General features: G+C 44.3%; 5 protein-coding genes and 1 long non-coding RNA gene across 8 annotated transcripts in view; all 6 read left to right on the top strand.

Moving 5' to 3' along the window:
- The window catches only part of LOC115130343 (collagen alpha-3(VI) chain-like), a 97,036-nt gene that overhangs the window by 45,587 nt on the left and 29,005 nt on the right, over positions 1-22,444 (top strand). For all 3 annotated transcript variants that reach the window (XM_029661854.2, XM_029661526.2, XM_029661437.2), the window contains one exon: positions 21,580-22,191. In XM_029661854.2, the coding sequence (XP_029517714.1) occupies positions 21,580-22,191 (612 nt within the window). The remainder of the gene's footprint in view (positions 1-21,579; positions 22,192-22,444) is intronic.
- LOC135573962 (uncharacterized) lies at positions 1,711-3,057 on the top strand. The gene is made up of 3 exons (XR_010465043.1): positions 1,711-1,968; positions 2,106-2,702; positions 2,810-3,057. It is a non-coding gene; the product is annotated as an uncharacterized LOC135573962 (long non-coding RNA).
- LOC135572178 (collagen alpha-3(VI) chain-like) lies at positions 3,068-5,055 on the top strand. The gene is made up of 3 exons (XM_065020767.1): positions 3,068-3,420; positions 3,723-4,322; positions 4,460-5,055. The coding sequence occupies exons 1-3, from the start codon at positions 3,360-3,362 to the stop codon at positions 5,053-5,055; spliced, it is 1,257 nt and encodes a 418-aa protein (XP_064876839.1). The 5' UTR covers positions 3,068-3,359.
- Positions 5,548-9,758, top strand: LOC135559639 (collagen alpha-3(VI) chain-like). The gene is made up of 6 exons (XM_065013065.1): positions 5,548-5,772; positions 6,075-6,674; positions 6,812-7,405; positions 7,513-8,124; positions 8,426-9,025; positions 9,163-9,758. Exons 4-6 carry the CDS (start codon positions 7,590-7,592, stop codon positions 9,756-9,758), a joined length of 1,731 nt encoding a protein of 576 aa, XP_064869137.1. The 5' UTR covers positions 5,548-5,772; positions 6,075-6,674; positions 6,812-7,405; positions 7,513-7,589.
- LOC135573675 (collagen alpha-3(VI) chain-like) lies at positions 11,023-14,053 on the top strand. Its single transcript, XM_065023198.1, has 5 exons — positions 11,023-11,376; positions 11,514-12,110; positions 12,218-12,829; positions 13,132-13,731; positions 13,869-14,053. Exons 2-5 carry the CDS (start codon positions 11,591-11,593, stop codon positions 14,051-14,053), a joined length of 1,917 nt encoding a protein of 638 aa, XP_064879270.1. The 5' UTR covers positions 11,023-11,376; positions 11,514-11,590.
- On the top strand, positions 13,993-21,568 carry LOC135573951 (collagen alpha-3(VI) chain-like). The gene is given in 8 exon segments (XM_065024308.1): positions 13,993-14,464; positions 14,572-15,183; positions 15,485-15,676; positions 15,679-16,083; positions 16,221-16,817; positions 16,925-17,503; positions 17,796-18,377; positions 20,077-21,568. Coding segments are annotated over 8 exon segments (3,789 nt in total). The 5' UTR covers positions 13,993-14,208; the 3' UTR covers positions 20,643-21,568.

The raw sequence follows: 22,444 nt of genomic DNA, 5'->3' as shown, positions 1-22,444 counted from the left end.
GACCCCTCAACACTGGGGCAGCCCTCCAGTATGTAAGGGACAACGTCTTTACTGCCTCCTCAGGAAGCAGAAGCCAAGATGGTGTCCCTCAGATGCTGATACTGCTGAGTGGCGGGAGGTCCAATGATAATGTTGATATACCAGTTTCTGCCCTCAAAGAGAGTGGGGTCTTGATCTTTGGCATTGGAAACAGAAATTCTAGCAAAGAGGTTCAAAGGATTGCCTCTGACCCCAGTTATTCCCAGTCTGTTTCTGAATTCTCTGATCTCCCCAGCGTCCAGGATAAGTTTTTCTCCTCACTCATTACTGTACACGTTGGCGCAACACCCATTTCCCCAACAGTCATAGGTAAGACCGGATGCATTATCTTGGAAAACTAAAGCAACAAACACATATTTCAGGTTTGATGAAGCAATGTTGACATACGTTTTCTGTTTTGTTTCTGATACTCTTAGTGGACCTAAGCGTCGCCAGAAAGGATGTAGTATTCTTGCTGGATGGTTCTGATGGCACTAGGAATGGCTTCCCAGAAATGCGTGACTTTGTTCAAAGAGTAGTGGAGAAACTCACTGTAGGGGAGAACAGAGCTCGAGTCTCTGTGGTACAGTATAGCAGAGAACCAGAGGTCCACTTCTATCTGAACACTTACACAAGAAAAGAAGAGGTTGTTGACACCGTAAGAGGGCTGAAGCACAAAGGAGGGAGACCCCTCAACACTGGAGCAGCTCTCCAGTATGTCAGGGACTACGTCTTTACTGCCTCCTCTGGAAGTAGGCGCCTTGAAAGTGTTCCACAGATTCTGATACTGCTAAATGGGGGAAGGTCCTATGACAATGTAGATAAACCCGCTTCGGCTCTCAAGGAGCTTGGTGTCTTTGTGTTTGGAATTGGAACAAGTAGCTCTGATAGCAGAGAGTTACAGAAGATATCCTATGACCCCAGTTATGCTCTCTCCGTGTCTGAATTTACTGACCTTCGCAACATCCAACAGCAGCTTCTTTCTGCCATGAACACTGCCATTATACAGGACGCAACCATGACACCAACACTAATACCAACAATACTAGGTAAGAAAAATATGGTTTTGATCTGTTCCATTTCCTCTTTTACATTAGGATAGAGTAGTTGATAGCTTAGAACACTTGTGTAGATTCCCCTGAGGCCTTTCATGTGGTTTCTTTTCATACCTCTGTACCAATGTTCCCTATGATATAACTCAGGGCAATGCACAAATGGTCACTTTCTTTGAATAGTTGTTTGTGATAAGTGAAAGGGATGACTTTCATGTGACAGAAGCAGCTTTGTCCTGTTTTCCCTTACCTATGCCACATGTAATATGACTCTTTATCTGAACCTTCACATTCCCTAGTTGAGAGTCAGGCTCCCAGGAGGGATGTTGTGTTCTTGCTGGATGGATCTGATGGCACTAGGAGTGGATTCCCAGCCATGCGTGACTTTGTTCAAAGAGTGGTGGAGACACTCAGTGTGGATGAGAACAAAGATCGCGTTGCGGTGGTCCAGTACAGTAGAGATCCAGCCGCCCAATTCTATCTGAACACATACACAACAAAGGGAGAGATTCTCAACACTGTAAGAGGTCTGAGACACAAAGGCGGGAGACCTCTCAACACTGGAGCAGCTCTCCAGTACGTGAGGGACAATGTCTTTACTGCCTCCTCCGGAAGCAGACGCTTGGAAGGCGTTCACAGCTACTGATTCTGTTGAGTGGTGGAAGGTCCGTTGACAATGTTGACACGCCAGCCTCTGCTCTGAAGGAGCTTGGGGTTTTGGTCTTTGGAATTGGAACAAGGAGCTCTGATAGCAGAGAATTGCAGAGGATATCACATGATCCCAGTTACGCTCTGTCTGTCTCAGACTTTACTGACCTTCCGAGCATCCAGCAGCAACTTCTGTCCTCGGTGGAGGCAGTGGTTATTGATGTTACTCCAGAATCACCAACAGTTTTAGGTATGTGTTATCACTGTGAATTAAGAGTCAGGATGTGTTAGCAAAATGGCCGCAGAGTCTTAGAAACTACTATATAATTTGGCCAAAAACACCACATTTGATCAGTTATGATTGACATAATCTATTTATTTTCTCAGTTGATCATGACACCGCCAGAAAGGATGTGGTATTCCTTCTGGATGGTTCTGATGGCACAAGGAATGGATTCCCAGCAATGCGTGATTTTGTTCAGAGAGTAGTAGAGAAACTCAATGTGGGAGGAGACAAAGACCGCGTTTCTGTGGTCCAGTACGGTAGAGATCAAGAAGTTAATTTCTATCTGAACACATACACCACGAAGGGCGACATTCTTGACATCGTCAGAGGTCTGAGGCACAGAGGAGGTAGACCCCTCAACACTGGGGCAGCCCTCCAGTATGTAAGGGACAACGTCTTTACTGCCTCCTCAGGAAGCAGAAGCCAAGATGGTGTCCCTCAGATGCTGATACTGCTGAGTGGCGGGAGGTCCAATGATAATGTTGATATACCAGTTTCTGCCCTCAAAGAGAGTGGGGTCTTGATCTTTGGCATTGGAAACAGAAATTCTAGCAAAGAGGTTCAAAGGATTGCCTCTCACCCCAGTTATTCCCAGTCTGTTTCTGAATTCTCTGATCTCCCCAGCGTCCAGGATAAGTTTTTCTCCTCACTCATTACTGTACACGTTGGCGCAACATCCATTTCCCCAACAGTCATAGGTAAGACCGGATGCATTATCTTGGAAAACTAAAGCAACAAACACATATTTCAGGTTTGATGAAGCAATGTTGACATACGTTTTCTGTTTTGTTTCTGATACTCTTAGTGGACCTAAGCGTCGCCAGAAAGGATGTAGTATTCTTGCTGGATGGTTCTGATGGCACTAGGAATGGCTTCCCAGAAATGCGTGACTTTGTTCAAAGAGTAGTGGAGAAACTCACTGTAGGGGAGAACAGAGATCGAGTCTCTGTGGTACAGTATAGCAGAGAACCAGAGGTCCACTTCTATCTGAACACTTACACAAGAAAAGAAGAGGTTGTTGACACCGTAAGAGGGCTGAAGCACAAAGGAGGGAGACCCTCAACACTGGAGCAGCTCTCCAGTATGTCAGGGACTACGTCTTTACTGCCTCCTCTGGAAGTAGGCGCCTTGAAAGTGTTCCACAGATTCTGATACTGCTAAATGGGGGAAGGTCCTATGACAATGTAGATAAACCCGCTTCTGCTCTCAAGGAGCTTGGTGTCTTGGTGTTTGGAATTGGAACAAGTAGCTCTGATAGCAGAGAGTTACAGAAGATATCCTATGACCCCAGTTATGCTCTCTCCGTGTCTGAATTTACTGACCTTCGCAACATCCAACAGCAGCTTCTTTCTGCCATGAACACTGCCATTATACAGGACACAACCATGACACCAACACTAATACCAACAATACTAGGTAAGAAAAATATGGTTTTGATATGTTCCATTTCCTCTTTTACATTAGGATAGAGTAGTTGATAGCTTAGAACACTTGTGTAGATTCCCCTGAGGCCTTTCATGTGGTTTCTTTTCATACCTCTGTACCAATGTTCCCTATGATATAACTCAGGGCAATGCACAAATGGTCACTTTCTTTGAATAGTTGTTTGTGATAAGTGAAAGGGATGACTTTCATGTGACAGAAGCAGCTTTGTCCTGTTTTCCCTTACCTATGCCACATGTAATATGACTCTTTATCTGAACCTTCACATTCCCTAGTTGAGAGTCAGGCTCCCAGGAGGGATGTTGTGTTCTTGCTGGATGGATCTGATGGCACTAGGAGTGGATTCCCAGCCATGCGTGACTTTGTTCAAAGAGTGGTGGAGACACTCAGTGTGGATGAGAACAAAGATCGCGTTGCGGTGGTCCAGTACAGTAGAGATCCAGCCGCCCAATTCTATCTGAACACATACACAACAAAGGGAGAGATTCTCAACACTGTAAGAGGTCTGAGACACAAAGGCGGGAGACCTCTCAACACTGGAGCAGCTCTCCAGTACGTGAGGGACAATGTCTTTACTGCCTCCTCCGGAAGCAGACGCTTGGAAGGCGTTCCACAGCTACTGATTCTGTTGAGTGGTGGAAGGTCCGTTGACAATGTTGACACGCCAGCCTCTGCTCTGAAGGAGCTTGGGGTTTTGGTCTTTGGAATTGGAACAAGGAGCTCTGATAGCAGAGAATTGCAGAGGATATCACATGATCCCAGTTACGCTCTGTCTGTCTCAGACTTTACTGACCTTCCGAGCATCCAGCAGCAACTTCTGTCCTCGGTGGAGGCAGTGGTTATTGATGTTACTCCAGAATCACCAACAGTTTTAGGTATGTGTTATCACTGTGAATTAAGAGTCAGGATGTGTTAGCAAAATGGCCGCAGAGTCTTAGAAACTACTATATAATTTGGCCAAAAACACCACATTCGATCAGTTATGATTGACATAATCTATTTATTTTCTCAGTTGATCATGACACCGCCAGAAAGGATGTGGTATTCCTTCTGGATGGTTCTGATGGCACAAGGAATGGATTCCCAGCAATGCGTGATTTTGTTCAGAGAGTAGTAGAGAAACTCAATGTGGGAGGAGACAAAGACCGCGTTTCTGTGGTCCAGTACGGTAGAGATCAAGAAGTTAATTTCTATCTGAACACATACACCACGAAGGGCGACATTCTTGACATCGTCAGAGGTCTGAGGCACAGAGGAGGTAGACCCCTCAACACTGGGGCAGCCCTCCAGTATGTAAGGGACAACGTCTTTACTGCCTCCTCAGGAAGCAGAAGCCAAGATGGTGTCCCTCAGATGCTGATACTGCTGAGTGGCGGGAGGTCCAATGATAATGTTGATATACCAGTTTCTGCCCTCAAAGAGAGTGGGGTCTTGATCTTTGGCATTGGAAACAGAAATTCTAGCAAAGAGGTTCAAAGGATTGCCTCTGACCCCAGTTATTCCCAGTCTGTTTCTGAATTCTCTGATCTCCCCAGCGTCCAGGATAAGTTTTCTCCTCACTCATTACTGTACACGTTGGCGCAACACCCATTTCCCCAACAGTCATAGGTAAGACCGGATGCATTATCTTGGAAAACTAAAGCAACAAACACATATTTCAGGTTTGATGAAGCAATGTTGACATACGTTTTCTGTTTTGTTTCTGATACTCTTAGTGGACCTAAGCGTCGCCAGAAAGGATGTATTATTCTTGCTGGATGGTTCTGATGGCACTAGGAATGGCTTCCCAGAAATGCGTGACTTTGTTCAAAGAGTAGTGGAGAAACTCACTGTAGGGGAGAACAGAGATCGAGTCTCTGTGGTACAGTATAGCAGAGAACCAGAGGTCCACTTCTATCTGAACACTTACACAAGAAAAGAAGAGGTTGTTGACACCGTAAGAGGGCTGAAGCACAAAGGAGGAGACCCCTCAACACTGGAGCAGCTCTCCAGTATGTCAGGGACTACGTCTTTACTGCCTCCTCTGGAAGTAGGCGCCTTGAAAGTGTTCCACAGATTCTGATACTGCTAAATGGGGAAGGTCCTATGACAATGTAGATAAACCCGCTTCTGCTCTCAAGGAGCTTGGTGTCTTGGTGTTTGGAATTGGAACAAGTAGCTCTGATAGCAGAGAGTTACAGAAGATATCCTATGACCCCAGTTATGCTCTCTCCGTGTCTGAATTTACTGACCTTCGCAACATCCAACAGCAGCTTCTTTCTGCCATGAACACTGCCATTATACAGGACACAACCATGACACCAACACTAATACCAACAATACTAGGTAAGAAAAATATGGTTTTGATATGTTCCATTTCCTCTTTTACATTAGGATAGAGTAGTTGATAGCTTAGAACACTTGTGTAGATTCCCCTGAGGCCTTTCATGTGGTTTCTTTTCATACCTCTGTACCAATGTTCCCTATGATATAACTCAGGGCAATGCACAAATGGTCACTTTCTTTGAATAGTTGTTTGTGATAAGTGAACGGGATGACTTTCATGTGACAGAAGCAGCTTTGTCCTGTTTTCCCTTACCTATGCCACATGTAATATGACTCTTTATCTGAACCTTCACATTCCCTAGTTGAGAGTCAGGCTCCCAGGAGGGATGTTGTGTTCTTGCTGGATGGATCTGATGGCACTAGGAGTGGATTCCCAGCCATGCGTGACTTTGTTCAAAGAGTGGTGGAGACACTCAGTGTGGATGAGAACAAAGATCGCGTTGCGGTGGTCCAGTACAGTAGAGATCCAGCCGCCCAATTCTATCTGAACACATACACAACAAAGGGAGAGATTCTCAACACTGTAAGAGGTCTGAGACACAAAGGCGGGAGACCTCTCAACACTGGAGCAGCTCTCCAGTACGTGAGGGACAATGTCTTTACTGCCTCCTCCGGAAGCAGACGCTTGGAAGGCGTTCCACAGCTACTGATTCTGTTGAGTGGTGGAAGGTCCGTTGACAATGTTGACACGCCAGCCTCTGCTCTGAAGGAGCTTGGGGTTTTGGTCTTTGGAATTGGAACAAGGAGCTCTGATAGCAGAGAATTGCAGAGGATATCACATGATCCCAGTTACGCTCTGTCTGTCTCAGACTTTACTGACCTTCCGAGCATCCAGCAGCAACTTCTGTCCTCGGTGGAGGCAGTGGTTATTGATGTTACTCCAGAATCACCAACAGTTTTAGGTATGTGTTATCACTGTGAATTAAGAGTCAGGATGTGTTAGCAAAATGGCCGCAGAGTCTTAGAAACTACTATATAATTTGGCCAAAAACACCACATTTGATCAGTTATGATTGACATAATCTATTTATTTTCTCAGTTGATCATGACACCGCCAGAAAGGATGTGGTATTCCTTCTGGATGGTTCTGATGGCACAAGGAATGGATTCCCAGCAATGCGTGATTTTGTTCAGAGAGTAGTAGAGAAACTCAATGTGGGAGGAGACAAAGACCGCGTTTCTGTGGTCCAGTACGGTAGAGATCAAGAAGTTAATTTCTATCTGAACACATACACCACGAAGGGCGACATTCTTGACATCGTCAGAGGTCTGAGGCACAGAGGAGGTAGACCCCTCAACACTGGGGCAGCCCTCCAGTATGTAAGGGACAACGTCTTTACTGCCTCCTCAGGAAGCAGAAGCCAAGATGGTGTCCTCAGATGCTGATACTGCTGAGTGGCGGGAGGTCCAATGATAATGTTGATATACCAGTTTCTGCCCTCAAAGAGAGTGGGGTCTTGATCTTTGGCATTGGAAACAGAAATTCTAGCAAAGAGGTTCAAAGGATTGCCTCTGACCCCAGTTATTCCCAGTCTGTTTCTGAATTCTCTGATCTCCCCAGCGTCCAGGATAAGTTTTTCCTCACTCATTACTGTACACGTTGGCGCAACATCCATTTCCCCAACAGTCATAGGTAAGACCGGATGCATTATCTTGGAAAACTAAAGCAACAAACACATATTTCAGGTTTGATGAAGCAATGTTGACATACGTTTTCTGTTTTGTTTCTGATACTCTTAGTGGACCTAAGCGTCGCCAGAAAGGATGTATTATTCTTGCTGGATGGTTCTGATGGCACTAGGAATGGCTTCCCAGAAATGCGTGACTTTGTTCAAAGAGTAGTGGAGAAACTCACTGTAGGGGAGAACAGAGATCGAGTCTCTGTGGTACAGTATAGCAGAGAACCAGAGGTCCACTTCTATCTGAACACTTACACAAGAAAAGAAGAGGTTGTTGACACCGTAAGAGGGCTGAAGCACAAAGGAGGGAGACCCCTCAACACTGGAGCAGCTCTCCAGTATGTCAGGGACTACGTCTTTACTGACTCCTCTGGAAGTAGGCGCCTTGAAAGTGTTCCACAGATTCTGATACTGCTAAATGGGGGAAGGTCCTATGACAATGTAGATAAACCCTCTTCTGCTCTCAAGGAGCTTGGTGTCTTGGTGTTTGGAATTGGAACAAGTAGCTCTGATAGCAGAGAGTTACAGAAGATATCCTATGACCCCAGTTATGCTCTCTCCGTGTCTGAATTTACTGACCTTCGCAACATCCAACAGCAGCTTCTTTCTGCCATGAACACTGCCATTATACAGGACACAACCATGACACCAACACTAATACCAACAATACTAGGTAAGAAAAATATGGTTTTGATCTGTTCCATTTCCTCTTTTACATTAGGATAGAGTAGTTGATAGCTTAGAACACTTGTGTAGATTCCCCTGAGGCCTTTCATGTGGTTTCTTTTCATACCTCTGTACCAATGTTCCCTATGATATAACTCAGGGCAATGCACAAATGGTCACTTTCTTTGAATAGTTGTTTGTGATCAGTGAAAGGGATGACTTTCATGTGACAGAAGCAGCTTTGTCCTGTTTTCCTTACCTATGCCACATGTAATATGACTCTTTATCTGAACCTTCACATTCCCTAGTTGAGAGTCAGGCTCCCAGGAGGGATGTTGTGTTCTTGCTGGATGGATCTGATGGCACTAGGAGTGGATTCCCAGCCATGCGTGACTTTGTTCAAAGAGTGGTGGAGACACTCAGTGTGGATGAGAACAAAGATCGCGTTGCGGTGGTCCAGTACAGTAGAGATCCAGCCGCCCAATTCTATCTGAACACATACACAACAAAGGGAGAGATTCTCAACACTGTAAGAGGTCTGAGACACAAAGGCGGGAGACCTCTCAACACTGGAGCAGCTCTCCAGTACGTGAGGGACAATGTCTTTACTGCCTCCTCCGGAAGCAGACGCTTGGAAGGCGTTCCACAGCTACTGATTCTGTTGAGTGGTGGAAGGTCCGTTGACAATGTTGACACGCCAGCCTCTGCTCTGAAGGAGCTTGGGGTTTTGGTCTTTGGAATTGGAACAAGGAGCTCTGATAGCAGAGAATTGCAGAGGATATCACATGATCCCAGTTACGCTCTGTCTGTCTCAGACTTTACTGACCTTCCGAGCATCCAGCAGCAACTTCTGTCCTCGGTGGAGGCAGTGGTTATTGATGTTACTCCAGAATCACCAACAGTTTTAGGTATGTGTTATCACTGTGAATTAAGAGTCAGGATGTGTTAGCAAAATGGCCGCAGAGTCTTAGAAACTACTATATAATTTGGCCAAAAACACCACATTTGATCAGTTATGATTGACATAATCTATTTATTTTCTCAGTTGATCATGACACCGCCAGAAAGGATGTGGTATTCCTTCTGGATGGTTCTGATGGCACAAGGAATGGATTCCCAGCAATGCGTGATTTTGTTCAGAGAGTAGTAGAGAAACTCAATGTGGGAGGAGACAAAGACCGCGTTTCTGTGGTCCAGTACGGTAGAGATCAAGAAGTTAATTTCTATCTGAACACATACACCACGAAGGGCGACATTCTTGACATCGTCAGAGGTCTGAGGCACAGAGGAGGTAGACCCCTCAACACTGGGGCAGCCCTCCAGTATGTAAGGGACAACGTCTTTACTGCCTCCTCAGGAAGCAGAAGCCAAGATGGTGTCCCTCAGATGCTGATACTGCTGAGTGGCGGGAGGTCCAATGATAATGTTGATATACCAGTTTCTGCCCTCAAAGAGAGTGGGGTCTTGATCTTTGGCATTGGAAACAGAAATTCTAGCAAAGAGGTTCAAAGGATTGCCTCTGACCCCAGTTATTCCCAGTCTGTTTCTGAATTCTCTGATCTCCCCAGCGTCCAGGATAAGTTTTCTCCTCACTCATTACTGTACACGTTGGCGCAACACCCATTTCCCCAACAGTCATAGGTAAGACCGGATGCATTATCTTGGAAAACTAAAGCAACAAACACATATTTCAGGTTTGATGAAGCAATGTTGACATACGTTTTCTGTTTTGTTTCTGATACTCTTAGTGGACCTAAGCGTCGCCAGAAAGGATGTATTATTCTTGCTGGATGGTTCTGATGGCACTAGGAATGGCTTCCCAGAAATGCGTGACTTTGTTCAAAGAGTAGTGGAGAAACTCACTGTAGGGGAGAACAGAGATCGAGTCTCTGTGGTACAGTATAGCAGAGAACCAGAGGTCCACTTCTATCTGAACACTTACACAAGAAAAGAAGAGGTTGTTGACACCGTAAGAGGGCTGAAGCACAAAGGAGGGAGACCCCTCAACACTGGAGCAGCTCTCCAGTATGTCAGGGACTACGTCTTTACTGCCTCCTCTGGAAGTAGGCGCCTTGAAAGTGTTCCACAGATTCTGATACTGCTAAATGGGGAAGGTCCTATGACAATGTAGATAAACCCTCTTCTGCTCTCAAGGAGCTTGGTGTCTTGGTGTTTGGAATTGGAACAAGTAGCTCTGATAGCAGAGAGTTACAGAAGATATCCTATGACCCCAGTTATGCTCTCTCCGTGTCTGAATTTACTGACCTTCGCAACATCCAACAGCAGCTTCTTTCTGCCATGAACACTGCCATTATACAGGACACAACCATGACACCAACACTAATACCAACAATACTAGGTAAGAAAAATATGGTTTTGATCTGTTCCATTTCCTCTTTACATTAGGATAGAGTAGTTGATAGCTTAGAACACTTGTGTAGATTCCCCTGAGGCCTTTCATGTGGTTTCTTTTCATACCTCTGTACCAATGTTCCCTATGATATAACTCAGGGCAATGCACAAATGGTCACTTTCTTTGAATAGTTGTTTGTGATCAGTGAAAGGGATGACTTTCATGTGACAGAAGCAGCTTTGTCCTGTTTTCCCTTACCTATGCCACATGTAATATGACTCTTTATCTGAACCTTCACATTCCCTAGTTGAGAGTCAGGCTCCCAGGAGGGATGTTGTGTTCTTGCTGGATGGATCTGATGGCACTAGGAGTGGATTCCCAGCCATGCGTGACTTTGTTCAAAGAGTGGTGGAGACACTCAGTGTGGATGAGAACAAAGATCGCGTTGCGGTGGTCCAGTACAGTAGAGATCCAGCCGCCCAATTCTATCTGAACACATACACAACAAAGGGAGAGATTCTCAACACTGTAAGAGGTCTGAGACACAAGGCGGGAGACCTCTCAACACTGGAGCAGCTCTCCAGTACGTGAGGGACAATGTCTTTACTGCCTCCTCCGGAAGCAGACGCTTGGAAGGCGTTCCACAGCTACTGATTCTGTTGAGTGGTGGAAGGTCCGTTGACAATGTTGACACGCCAGCCTCTGCTCTGAAGGAGCTTGGGGTTTTGGTCTTTGGAATTGGAACAAGGAGCTCTGATAGCAGAGAATTGCAGAGGATATCACATGATCCCAGTTACGCTCTGTCTGTCTCAGACTTTACTGACCTTCCGAGCATCCAGCAGCAACTTCTGTCCTCGGTGGAGGCAGTGGTTATTGATGTTACTCCAGAATCACCAACAGTTTTAGGTATGTGTTATCACTGTGAATTAAGAGTCAGGATGTGTTAGCAAAATGGCCGCAGAGTCTTAGAAACTACTATATAATTTGGCCAAAAACACCACATTTGATCAGTTATGATTGACATAATCTATTTATTTTCTCAGTTGATCATGACACCGCCAGAAAGGATGTGGTATTCCTTCTGGATGGTTCTGATGGCACAAGGAATGGATTCCCAGCAATGCGTGATTTTGTTCAGAGAGTAGTAGAGAAACTCAATGTGGGAGGAGACAAAGACCGCGTTTCTGTGGTCCAGTACGGTAGAGATCAAGAAGTTAATTTCTATCTGAACACATACACCACGAAGGGCGACATTCTTGACATCGTCAGAGGTCTGAGGCACAGAGGAGGTAGACCCCTCAACACTGGGGCAGCCCTCCAGTATGTAAGGGACAACGTCTTTACTGCCTCCTCAGGAAGCAGAAGCCAAGATGGTGTCCCTCAGATGCTGATACTGCTGAGTGGCGGGAGGTCCAATGATAATGTTGATATACCAGTTTCTGCCCTCAAAGAGAGTGGGGTCTTGATCTTTGGCATTGGAAACAGAAATTCTAGCAAAGAGGTTCAAAGGATTGCCTCTGACCCCAGTTATTCCCAGTCTGTTTCTGAATTCTCTGATCTCCCCAGCGTCCAGGATAAGTTTTTCTCCTCACTCATTACTGTACACGTTGGCGCAACACCCATTTCCCCAACAGTCATAGGTAAGACCGGATGCATTATCTTGGAAAACTAAAGCAACAAACACATATTTCAGGTTTGATGAAGCAATGTTGACATACGTTTTCTGTTTTGTTTCTGATACTCTTAGTGGACCTAAGCGTCGCCAGAAAGGATGTATTATTCTTGCTGGATGGTTCTGATGGCACTAGGAATGGCTTCCCAGAAATGCGTGACTTTGTTCAAAGAGTAGTGGAGAAACTCACTGTAGGGGAGAACAGAGATCGAGTCTCTGTGGTACAGTATAGCAGAGAACCAGAGGTCCACTTCTATCTGAACACTTACACAAGAAAAGAAGAGGTTGTTGACACCGTAAGAGGGCTGAAGCACAAAGGAGGGAGACCCCTCAACACTGGAGCAGCTCTCCAGTATGTCAGGGACTACGTCTTTACTGCCTCCTCTGGAAGTAGGCGCCTTGAAAGTGTTCCACAGATTCTGATACTGCTAAATGGGGGAAGGTCCTATGACAATGTAGATAAACCCTCTTCTGCTCTCAAGGAGCTTGGTGTCTTGGTGTTTGGAATTGGAACAAGTAGCTCTGATAGCAGAGAGTTACAGAAGATATCCTATGACCCCAGTTATGCTCTCTCCGTGTCTGAATTTACTGACCTTCGCAACATCCAACAGCAGCTTCTTTCTGCCATGAACACTGCCATTATACAGGACACAACCATGACACCAACACTAATACCAACAATACTAGGTAAGAAAAATATGGTTTTGATCTGTTCCATTTCCTCTTTTACATTAGGATAGAGTAGTTGATAGCTTAGAACACTTGTGTAGATTCCCCTGAGGCCTTTCATGTGGTTTCTTTTCATACCTCTGTACCAATGTTCCCTATGATATAACTCAGGGCAATGCACAAATGGTCACTTTCTTTGAATAGTTGTTTGTGATCAGTGAAAGGGATGACTTTCATGTGACAGAAGCAGCTTTGTCCTGTTTTCCCTTACCTATGCCACATGTAATATGACTCTTTATCTGAACCTTCACATTCCCTAGTTGAGAGTCAGGCTCCCAGGAGGGATGTTGTGTTCTTGCTGGATGGATCTGATGGCACTAGGAGTGGATTCCCAGCCATGCGTGACTTTGTTCAAAGAGTGGTGGAGACACTCAGTGTGGATGAGAACAAAGATCGCGTTGCGGTGGTCCAGTACAGTAGAGATCCAGCCGCCCAATTCTATCTGAACACATACACAACAAAGGGAGAGATTCTCAACACTGTAAGAGGTCTGAGACACAAAGGCGGGAGACCTCTCAACACTGGAGCAGCTCTCCAGTACGTGAGGGACAATGTCTTTACTGCCTCCTCCGGAAGCAGACGCTTGGAAGGCGTTCCACAGCTACTGATTCTGTTGAGTGGTGGAAGGTCCGTTGACAATGTTGACACGCCAGCCTCTGCTCTGAAGGAGCTTGGGGTTTTGGTCTTTGGAATTGGAACAAGGAGCTCTGATAGCAGAGAATTGCAGAGGATATCACATGATCCCAGTTACGCTCTGTCTGTCTCAGACTTTACTGACCTTCCGAGCATCCAGCAGCAACTTCTGTCCTCGGTGGAGGCAGTGGTTATTGATGTTACTCCAGAATCACCAACAGTTTTAGGTATGTGTTATCACTGTGAATTAAGAGTCAGGATGTGTTAGCAAAATGGCCGCAGAGTCTTAGAAACTACTATATAATTTGGCCAAAAACACCACATTTGATCAGTTATGATTGACATAATCTATTTATTTTCTCAGTTGATCATGACACCGCCAGAAAGGATGTGGTATTCCTTCTGGATGGTTCTGATGGCACAAGGAATGGATTCCCAGCAATGCGTGATTTTGTTCAGAGAGTAGTAGAGAAACTCAATGTGGAGGAGACAAAGACCGCGTTTCTGTGGTCCAGTACGGTAGAGATCAAGAAGTTAATTTCTATCTGAACACATACACCACGAAGGGCGACATTCTTGACATCGTCAGAGGTCTGAGGCACAGAGGAGGTAGACCCCTCAACACTGGGGCAGCCCTCCAGTATGTAAGGGACAACGTCTTTACTGCCTCCTCAGGAAGCAGAAGCCAAGATGGTGTCCCTCAGATGCTGATACTGCTGAGTGGCGGGAGGTCCAATGATAATGTTGATATACCAGTTTCTGCCCTCAAAGAGAGTGGGGTCTTGATCTTTGGCATTGGAAACAGAAATTCTAGCAAAGAGGTTCAAAGGATTGCCTCTGACCCCAGTTATTCCCAGTCTGTTTCTGAATTCTCTGATCTCCCCAGCGTCCAGGATAAGTTTTTCTCCTCACTCATTACTGTACACGTTGGCGCAACACCCATTTCCCCAACAGTCATAGGTAAGACCGGATGCATTATCTTGGAAAACTAAAGCAACAAACACATATTTCAGGTTTGATGAAGCAATGTTGACATACGTTTTCTGTTTTGTTTCTGATACTCTTAGTGGACCTAAGCGTCGCCAGAAAGGATGTATTATTCTTGCTGGATGGTTCTGATGGCACTAGGAATGGCTTCCCAGAAATGCGTGACTTTGTTCAAAGAGTAGTGGAGAAACTCACTGTAGGGGAGAACAGAGATCGAGTCTCTGTGGTACAGTATAGCAGAGAACCAGAGGTCCACTTCTATCTGAACACTTACACAAGAAAAGAAGAGGTTGTTGACACCGTAAGAGGGCTGAAGCACAAAGGAGGGAGACCCCTCAACACTGGAGCAGCTCTCCAGTATGTCAGGGACTACGTCTTTACTGCCTCCTCTGGAAGTAGGCGCCTTGAAAGTGTTCCACAGATTCTGATACTGCTAAATGGGGGAAGGTCCTATGACAATGTAGATAAACCCTCTTCTGCTCTCAAGGAGCTTGGTGTCTTGGTGTTTGGAATTGGAACAAGTAGCTCTGATAGCAGAGAGTTACAGAAGATATCCTATGACCCCAGTTATGCTCTCTCCGTGTCTGAATTTACTGACCTTCGCAACATCCAACAGCAGCTTCTTTCTGCCATGAACACTGCCATTATACAGGACACAACCATGACACCAACACTAATACCAACAATACTAGGTAAGAAAATATGGTTTTGATCTGTTCCATTTCCTCTTTTACATTAGGATAGAGTAGTTGATAGCTTAGAACACTTGTGTAGATTCCCCTGAGGCCTTTCATGTGGTTTCTTTTCATACCTCTGTACCAATGTTCCCTATGATATAACTCAGGGCAATGCACAAATGGTCACTTTCTTTGAATAGTTGTTTGTGATAAGTGAAAGGGATGACTTTCATGTGACAGAAGCAGCTTTGTCCTGTTTTCCCTTACCTATGCCACATGTAATATGACTCTTTATCTGAACCTTCACATTCCCTAGTTGAGAGTCAGGCTCCCAGGAGGGATGTTGTGTTCTTGCTGGATGGATCTGATGGCACTAGGAGTGGATTCCCAGCCATGCGTGACTTTGTTCAAAGAGTGGTGGAGACACTCAGTGTGGATGAGAACAAAGATCGCGTTGCGGTGGTCCAGTACAGTAGAGATCCAGCCGCCCAATTCTATCTGAACACATACACAACAAAGGAGAGATTCTCAACACTGTAAGAGGTCTGAGACACAAAGGCGGGAGACCTCTCAACACTGGAGCAGCTCTCCAGTACGTGAGGGACAATGTCTTTACTGCCTCCTCCGGAAGCAGACGCTTGGAAGGCGTTCCACAGCTACTGATTCTGTTGAGTGGTGGAAGGTCCGTTGACAATGTTGACACGCCAGCCTCTGCTCTGAAGGAGCTTGGGGTTTTGGTCTTTGGAATTGGAACAAGGAGCTCTGATAGCAGAGAATTGCAGAGGATATCACATGATCCCAGTTACGCTCTGTCTGTCTCAGACTTTACTGACCTTCCGAGCATCCAGCAGCAACTTCTGTCCTCGGTGGAGGCAGTGGTTATTGATGTTACTCCAGAATCACCAACAGTTTTAGGTATGTGTTATCACTGTGAATTAAGAGTCAGGATGTGTTAGCAAAATGGCCGCAGAGTCTTAGAAACTACTATATAATTTGGCCAAAAACACCACATTTGATCAGTTATGATTGACATAATCTATTTATTTTCTCAGTTGATCATGACACCGCCAGAAAGGATGTGGTATTCCTTCTGGATGGTTCTGATGGCACAAGGAATGGATTCCCAGCAATGCGTGATTTTGTTCAGAGAGTAGTAGAGAAACTCAATGTGGGAGGAGACAAAGACCGCGTTTCTGTGGTCCAGTACGGTAGAGATCAAGAAGTTAATTTCTATCTGAACACATACACCACGAAGGGCGACATTCTTGACATCGTCAGAGGTCTGAGGCACAGAGGAGGTAGACCCCTCAACACTGGGGCAGCCCTCCAGTATGTAAGGGACAACGTCTTTACTGCCTCCTCAGGAAGCAGAAGCCAAGATGGTGTCCCTCAGATGCTGATACTGCTGAGTGGCGGGAGGTCCAATGATAATGTTGATATACCAGTTTCTGCCCTCAAAGAGAGTGGGGTCTTGATCTTTGGCATTGGAAACAGAAATTCTAGCAAAGAGGTTCAAAGGATTGCCTCTGACCCCAGTTATTCCCAGTCTGTTTCTGAATTCTCTGATCTCCCCAGCATCCAGGATAAGTTTTTCTCCTCACTCATTACTGTACACGTTGGCGCAACATCCATTTCCCCAACAGTCATAGGTAAGACCGGATGCATTATCTTGGAAAACTAAAGCAACAAACACATATTTCAGGTTTGATGAAGCAATGTTGACATACGTTTTCTGTTTTGTTTCTGATACTCTTAGTGGACCTAAGCGTCGCCAGAAAGGATGTAGTATTCTTGCTGGATGGTTCTGATGGCACTAGGAATGGCTTCCCAGAAATGCGTGACTTTGTTCAAAGAGTAGTGGAGAAACTCACTGTAGGGGAGAACAGAGATCGAGTCTCTGTGGTACAGTATAGCAGAGAACCAGAGGTCCACTTCTATCTGAACACTTACACAAGAAAAGAAGAGGTTGTTGACACCGTAAGAGGGCTGAAGCACAAAGGAGGGAGACCCCTCAACACTGGAGCAGCTCTCCAGTATGTCAGGGACTACGTCTTTACTGCCTCCTCAGGAAGCAGAAGCCAAGATGGTGTCCCTCAGATGCTGATACTGCTGAGTGGCGGGAGGTCCAATGATAATGTTGATACACCAGCCTCTGCTCTGAAAAAAATGGGAGTTATGATATTCAGTGTTGGATCTCGAGCCTCAGACATTAATGAGTTACAACGCATTTCCTTTGATCCAAGTTATGCTCTTTCAGTGTCTGAGTTCAGTGATCTTCCAAACATCCAAGAGCAGCTACTCACAAGAGTTGAAACTTTCAATATTAGTCTTATTGGTAAGATTCATTAAATGAATGAACATGAAGCCAAATTCATAATTGCAATATTAATAATTCTGGAAAACATACCAAATGTCTTTTTCTGAAATATTTTATCTAGGGAATCTGTTTAAAATGCTGCATATATTAAACTATTAATACCTTACACTGCTATTTTTTGTTTTTAAAATCTTTAGTTTAAGATCATAATTGCTAGTCATACATATTTTATTATCTCGTATATCAAGGTTTGTTTCATTAGGCACAAATGTAATCCTTAGAAATAACTTCTTTATTCATGTTTTACTAGGAGAAACTATGATGGGACATAGAGATGTTGTATTTCTTCTGGATGGTTCTGATGGCACAAGGAATGGATTCCCAGCAATGCGTGATTTTGTACTCAAAGTAGTGGAGAATCTCAATGTCGAAGGAAACAAAGACCGCATTTCCGTGGTTCAGTATAGTAGAAATCAAGAGGTACATTTCTATCTGAACACATACACCAAAAAGGAGGACATTCTTGACAGCATAAGACATCTGAGGCACAAAGGTGGTAGACCCCTCAAAACAGGGGCAGCACTCCAGTTCGTTAAAGACCACATCTTTAAAGACACCTCTGGAAGCAGACGTTATGAAGGTGTCCCTCAGATATTGATTTTGCTGAGTGGTGGACAGTCAAATGACGCTGTTAGCCAAGCTGCCTTTGATATGAAAGGTCAAGGAATTCAGAGTGTTGGCATTGCCATCAGACAGGCCGACACTAGAGAAATGCAGTCAATTACATCTGATCCACAGCTCATCCTTGTGGCACGAGACTTTTCAGGTCTGTCAGCAATGCATCTGGAGCTCTTATCATCAATTGCTCAGGTTTCCAGTCCTGGTTTGATAGGTAAAACTTTTTTTGGTTCTCTCAGTCTATTTAACCAGTTGATTGCTCTGTGATGTTAAAATCTGTTAGATCTACTGGTATAGTCATCTACTCTTTCCTAGCAAGATGTTTGCTACATTCTACAAAATAATGTGTTGAAATATTTTAACAGTTTTAGAAGTTTTGAAGCTGCTCATTCATTAAAGTGTCATCAATGAAAATGGGTGACCATGGATTGTTTAATAGCATCCTCACCTCATTTGTCAAATCCTACATCTTGATTAACCCTTCTTTCATATTGCTCTCTCATTCATTTTTGCTTCTACATTTTTCTTTCAAAGATGTTTCTTGAATATTCAGAGTGAATCCTTTCACTTTGCATTCATGCTTATGCTTGGTATTATTACCACCTTTTTTTCTAGAAAACTTTTTCATTCTTTATTTAATTTTTCTCTTCATAGTCTTACTAAGGGTCTCTTTTTTGCAGCAATTGAATTTACTTCAACTCTCTGGAATGCATTCGCTTCAATCAGCTGCAGTTGCTTACCAGCGATATAGTATATTAATGTATTATCTTATAAAATCATTATTCCTTCGTAAGTTCTATTTACATTCATTGAATATCTGTTCCCCACTTGAAGTAAAGTACCAAAAAGAGGCATTGTATTCCTTCTGGATGGTTCTGATGGCACCAGGAGGGTATTCCTAGAGATGCGTGATTTTGTACAAAAAGTTGTGGACAAACTCAATGTGGAGGAAACCAAAGATCAAATTTTGGTGGTCCAGTACAGCAGAGATCTAGAGGTCCACTTCTATCTGAACACTTATACAACAGTACATCAAGGACAATGTTTTCACTGCTTCAGCTGGAAGTAGACGCTTGCTTGGTGTTCCACAGGTTTTAGTCATTTTAAGTGGAGCAAGATCCAGAGACCCAATTAGCAATGCTGCTCATGCTCTGAAACAACAGGGTATCATGGTCATCACCATCGGTTCAAACAGCTACAGAAATCGAAAAGCTGCAAACTCTTTCTTTCAATCCTTTTTTGGCAGTTACATTTTCAGAATACTTTGATCTATATAGATTGGAGAATCAGCTTTTATCCTCAATGAGAATCACAACTTTGAAATGTTCTGGCATTTTGGGTAAGGGATGTCAGAAACACTTTTCAGATAATAACTTATTGAAACTCGTGAATCCCATGTGAATAATGTAATTGCCCCACCGTTGATTGGCATTGTTCTCCAACGTAAGAACAATGTGTAATTTTCTTCTCCTTAGGAAAAGCAGGCTCAAATTGTTTATTTTCTTTTGATGATATCACTTTTCCCTAAGACAAGACAAGATTGTAGAATCTTGGTGGTGTATTTAGAGACTTAATTTGCCACTGTCCTCAACACAGAGGACAATGTGCTCTGTTCGCCTGCAATATATAGCATGTGATGGTAATTCATCTGTGCTCCTTTCTTATTTGCTTGACTTTTTGCTGCATTTTAAAACAAAATGCTGCGTATTTAAGATTCGTGCATCACATCTTTTAAAGTGTCAATCCTCGCTTGACTCTCACCACTCTATGCTGGAAAAAAACATTTCTTCATTTGTTTCACTGGTTATTTTTTTGCTATGCCAAATGGTTATAGCATGTCAACCCCCTGTCCCCCTTTAGTACTGATATGACGAGTTGCATCTTGTTAAATCCACATGTACTATTCTCCCTAGTGGAATCGCGGATTGGACAACGTGATGTTGTGTTCCTCGTCGACGGCTCAGACAGGAGTCGGAGTGGGTTTCCTGCTATGCGAGACTTTGTACGAAGAGTTGTGGAAAACCTTGACGTTGCCGAAGACAGAGACAGAGTAGCAGTGATCCAGTTCAGCAGTGACGCTGTAGTGTACTTCTACTTGAGTTCCTTTTCATCCAAGGACACTGTCATCAGCAAGATACGATCATTAAGACATAAGGGAGGAAAATCACGCAACACTGAGACAGCTCTACAGTATGTTAAGGACAATGTCTTTAGCACCATCTCTGGAAGCCGACATCTTGAAGGTGTTCCACAAGTACTGATACTGCTCACAGGAGGACCCTCCAGCGATAGTGCTAGGCAGCCGGCTTCAACACTTAAAGATCTTGGCATTTTGAGCTTTAGTATTGGCACAGACTCAGTTGGTCTTCCCACCACTGCTCATGATTTTGTTTTTCCAATCAATGACTTTGGAGAGCTTCCAGACATCTTATTAGATGTACTGTTCACTTTAAAGCATACCACTCGTATTGGTAAGTAACCTTATTTTTCTAAGTGTCACTTGTCTATTCTCTTCATATTGGAAAGACAATTTGGTGACATCCAAAGAACTATGGAATAATCGAAAGTTAGTCAATGAGTTAATTTGAAAATAAAACATGAGTCGTTATGCAAAACACAGCCTATATTTATTGTAATTTCTAGCTCAACCTGAAGAAACCACCAAGAAGGATGTTGTTTTCTTGTTTGATGGATCTGATGACATTATAAATGAGTTCCCAGTTATACAAGACTTTATACTGAGAGCTGTTGAGAAGCTCAATGTGAATGAGAACAAAGACAGAATTTCTGTGGTCCAGTACAGCAAGGATGCCATGGTCAATTTCTATTTCAACACTTATGCATCCAAAAACAAGGTTATACATGCAATCAGAGGCATCACACTTAAAGGAGGGAGACCCCTTAACACTGGAGCAGCTCTTCAGTATGTCAGGGACAATGTCTTTACCTCTTCCTCTGGCAGCAGGCACATGGAGGGTGTTCCACAAATACTAATTTTGATTAGTGGTGGGAAGTCTAGTGATAGTGTTGAACCCTCAGCGATCGCGCTAAAGCGTATTGGTGTGGTCCCTGTCAGTATTGGCCTTAAAAATGCTGACTATAGGGAGATGCAGTCAATCTCAAATTCCCCTAACGAAACATTTTCTGTCCGTGACATGCGGAACCTCCAAAACATCCAGACAGAGCTCTTTTTTGCTTTGTCAAGACTTGTCAAAGCCAGGTATCCTGATCCTACCATATTCATTAGCTCGGGAGGTAAGACACTTAGAAGCAAAGTCCTTCAGCTGAAGTGTTCAATCATTGTTTGCAAAAGGATATTGAACATTGTTTTAAAAAATACTTTTGAAATGTATTAGCCCACCTACTACAAACGGAGCAGTGGTTTATTAAAAATGTTTGTTCTCCCTTCCTTTTAGCTGAGTCTCAGGGTCCCAAGAAGGATATCGTCTTCCTTGTTGATGGCTCAGATGGCGTTGGAAGGGAGTTCCCCATCATCCAGGAGTTCATCAGCTCAATCGTGAAGAACCTCAACGTGGGCGAGAACAAGATCAGGATTGGTGTGGTGCAGTATGGCGACTCCCCCAATGCAGATATCTACCTAAACTCCCACACAACCAAGGAGGGTGTTATGAATGCTGTCAAGGGACTGAGGCAGCGAGGTGGCCGGGAACGTAACCTGGGTCAGGCAGTGGAGTTTGTCAGCAGTGAAGTGCTGAATGTTCGACGTGGCGGCAGGAAGGAGGAGGGTGTTCCACAGTTCCTGATTGTCGTTTCTGGTGGAAGGTCCACAGATGATATCCGTCGACCTGCGACCTCACTGAAGAAGTCAGGCGTTTTGCCCTTCAGCATCGGGACCAGAGATGTAAACTCTCAGGAGCTTCAGGTTGTTTCCTATGTTCCCAACTTTGCATACACTGTGGATGACCTCCCTGGCCTGTACACAGTCCAGGACAAACTGATCTCCACGCTCACAGAGATGTCCGATGACGACATTGCCAGGCTACGTCCTGTTTTCCCAACTCCGGATGGTAATGCCCTCTCTTGCTGTCATTAATGTGTTTTATAGGATTAATGTCTGTTTGAATTTCATTCACAATATTTTTGCACATTTTATGGAATATTTGGACAACACTTACATTTACATTTACATTTAAGTCATTTAGCAGACGCTCTTATCCAGAGCGACTTACAAATTGGTGCATTCACCTTATGACATCCAGTGGAGCAGCCACTTTACAATAGTGCATCTAAATCTTTTAAGGGGGGTGAGAAGGATTACTT

Source organism: Oncorhynchus nerka, linkage group LG1 (genome assembly GCF_034236695.1).
Source record: "Oncorhynchus nerka isolate Pitt River linkage group LG1, Oner_Uvic_2.0, whole genome shotgun sequence".
In the NCBI taxonomy this organism is placed as follows: Eukaryota; Metazoa; Chordata; class Actinopteri; order Salmoniformes; family Salmonidae; genus Oncorhynchus; species Oncorhynchus nerka.
The sequence above is the reverse complement of the archived record's forward strand: the minus strand, read 5'-3'. Positions and strand labels throughout refer to the sequence as shown.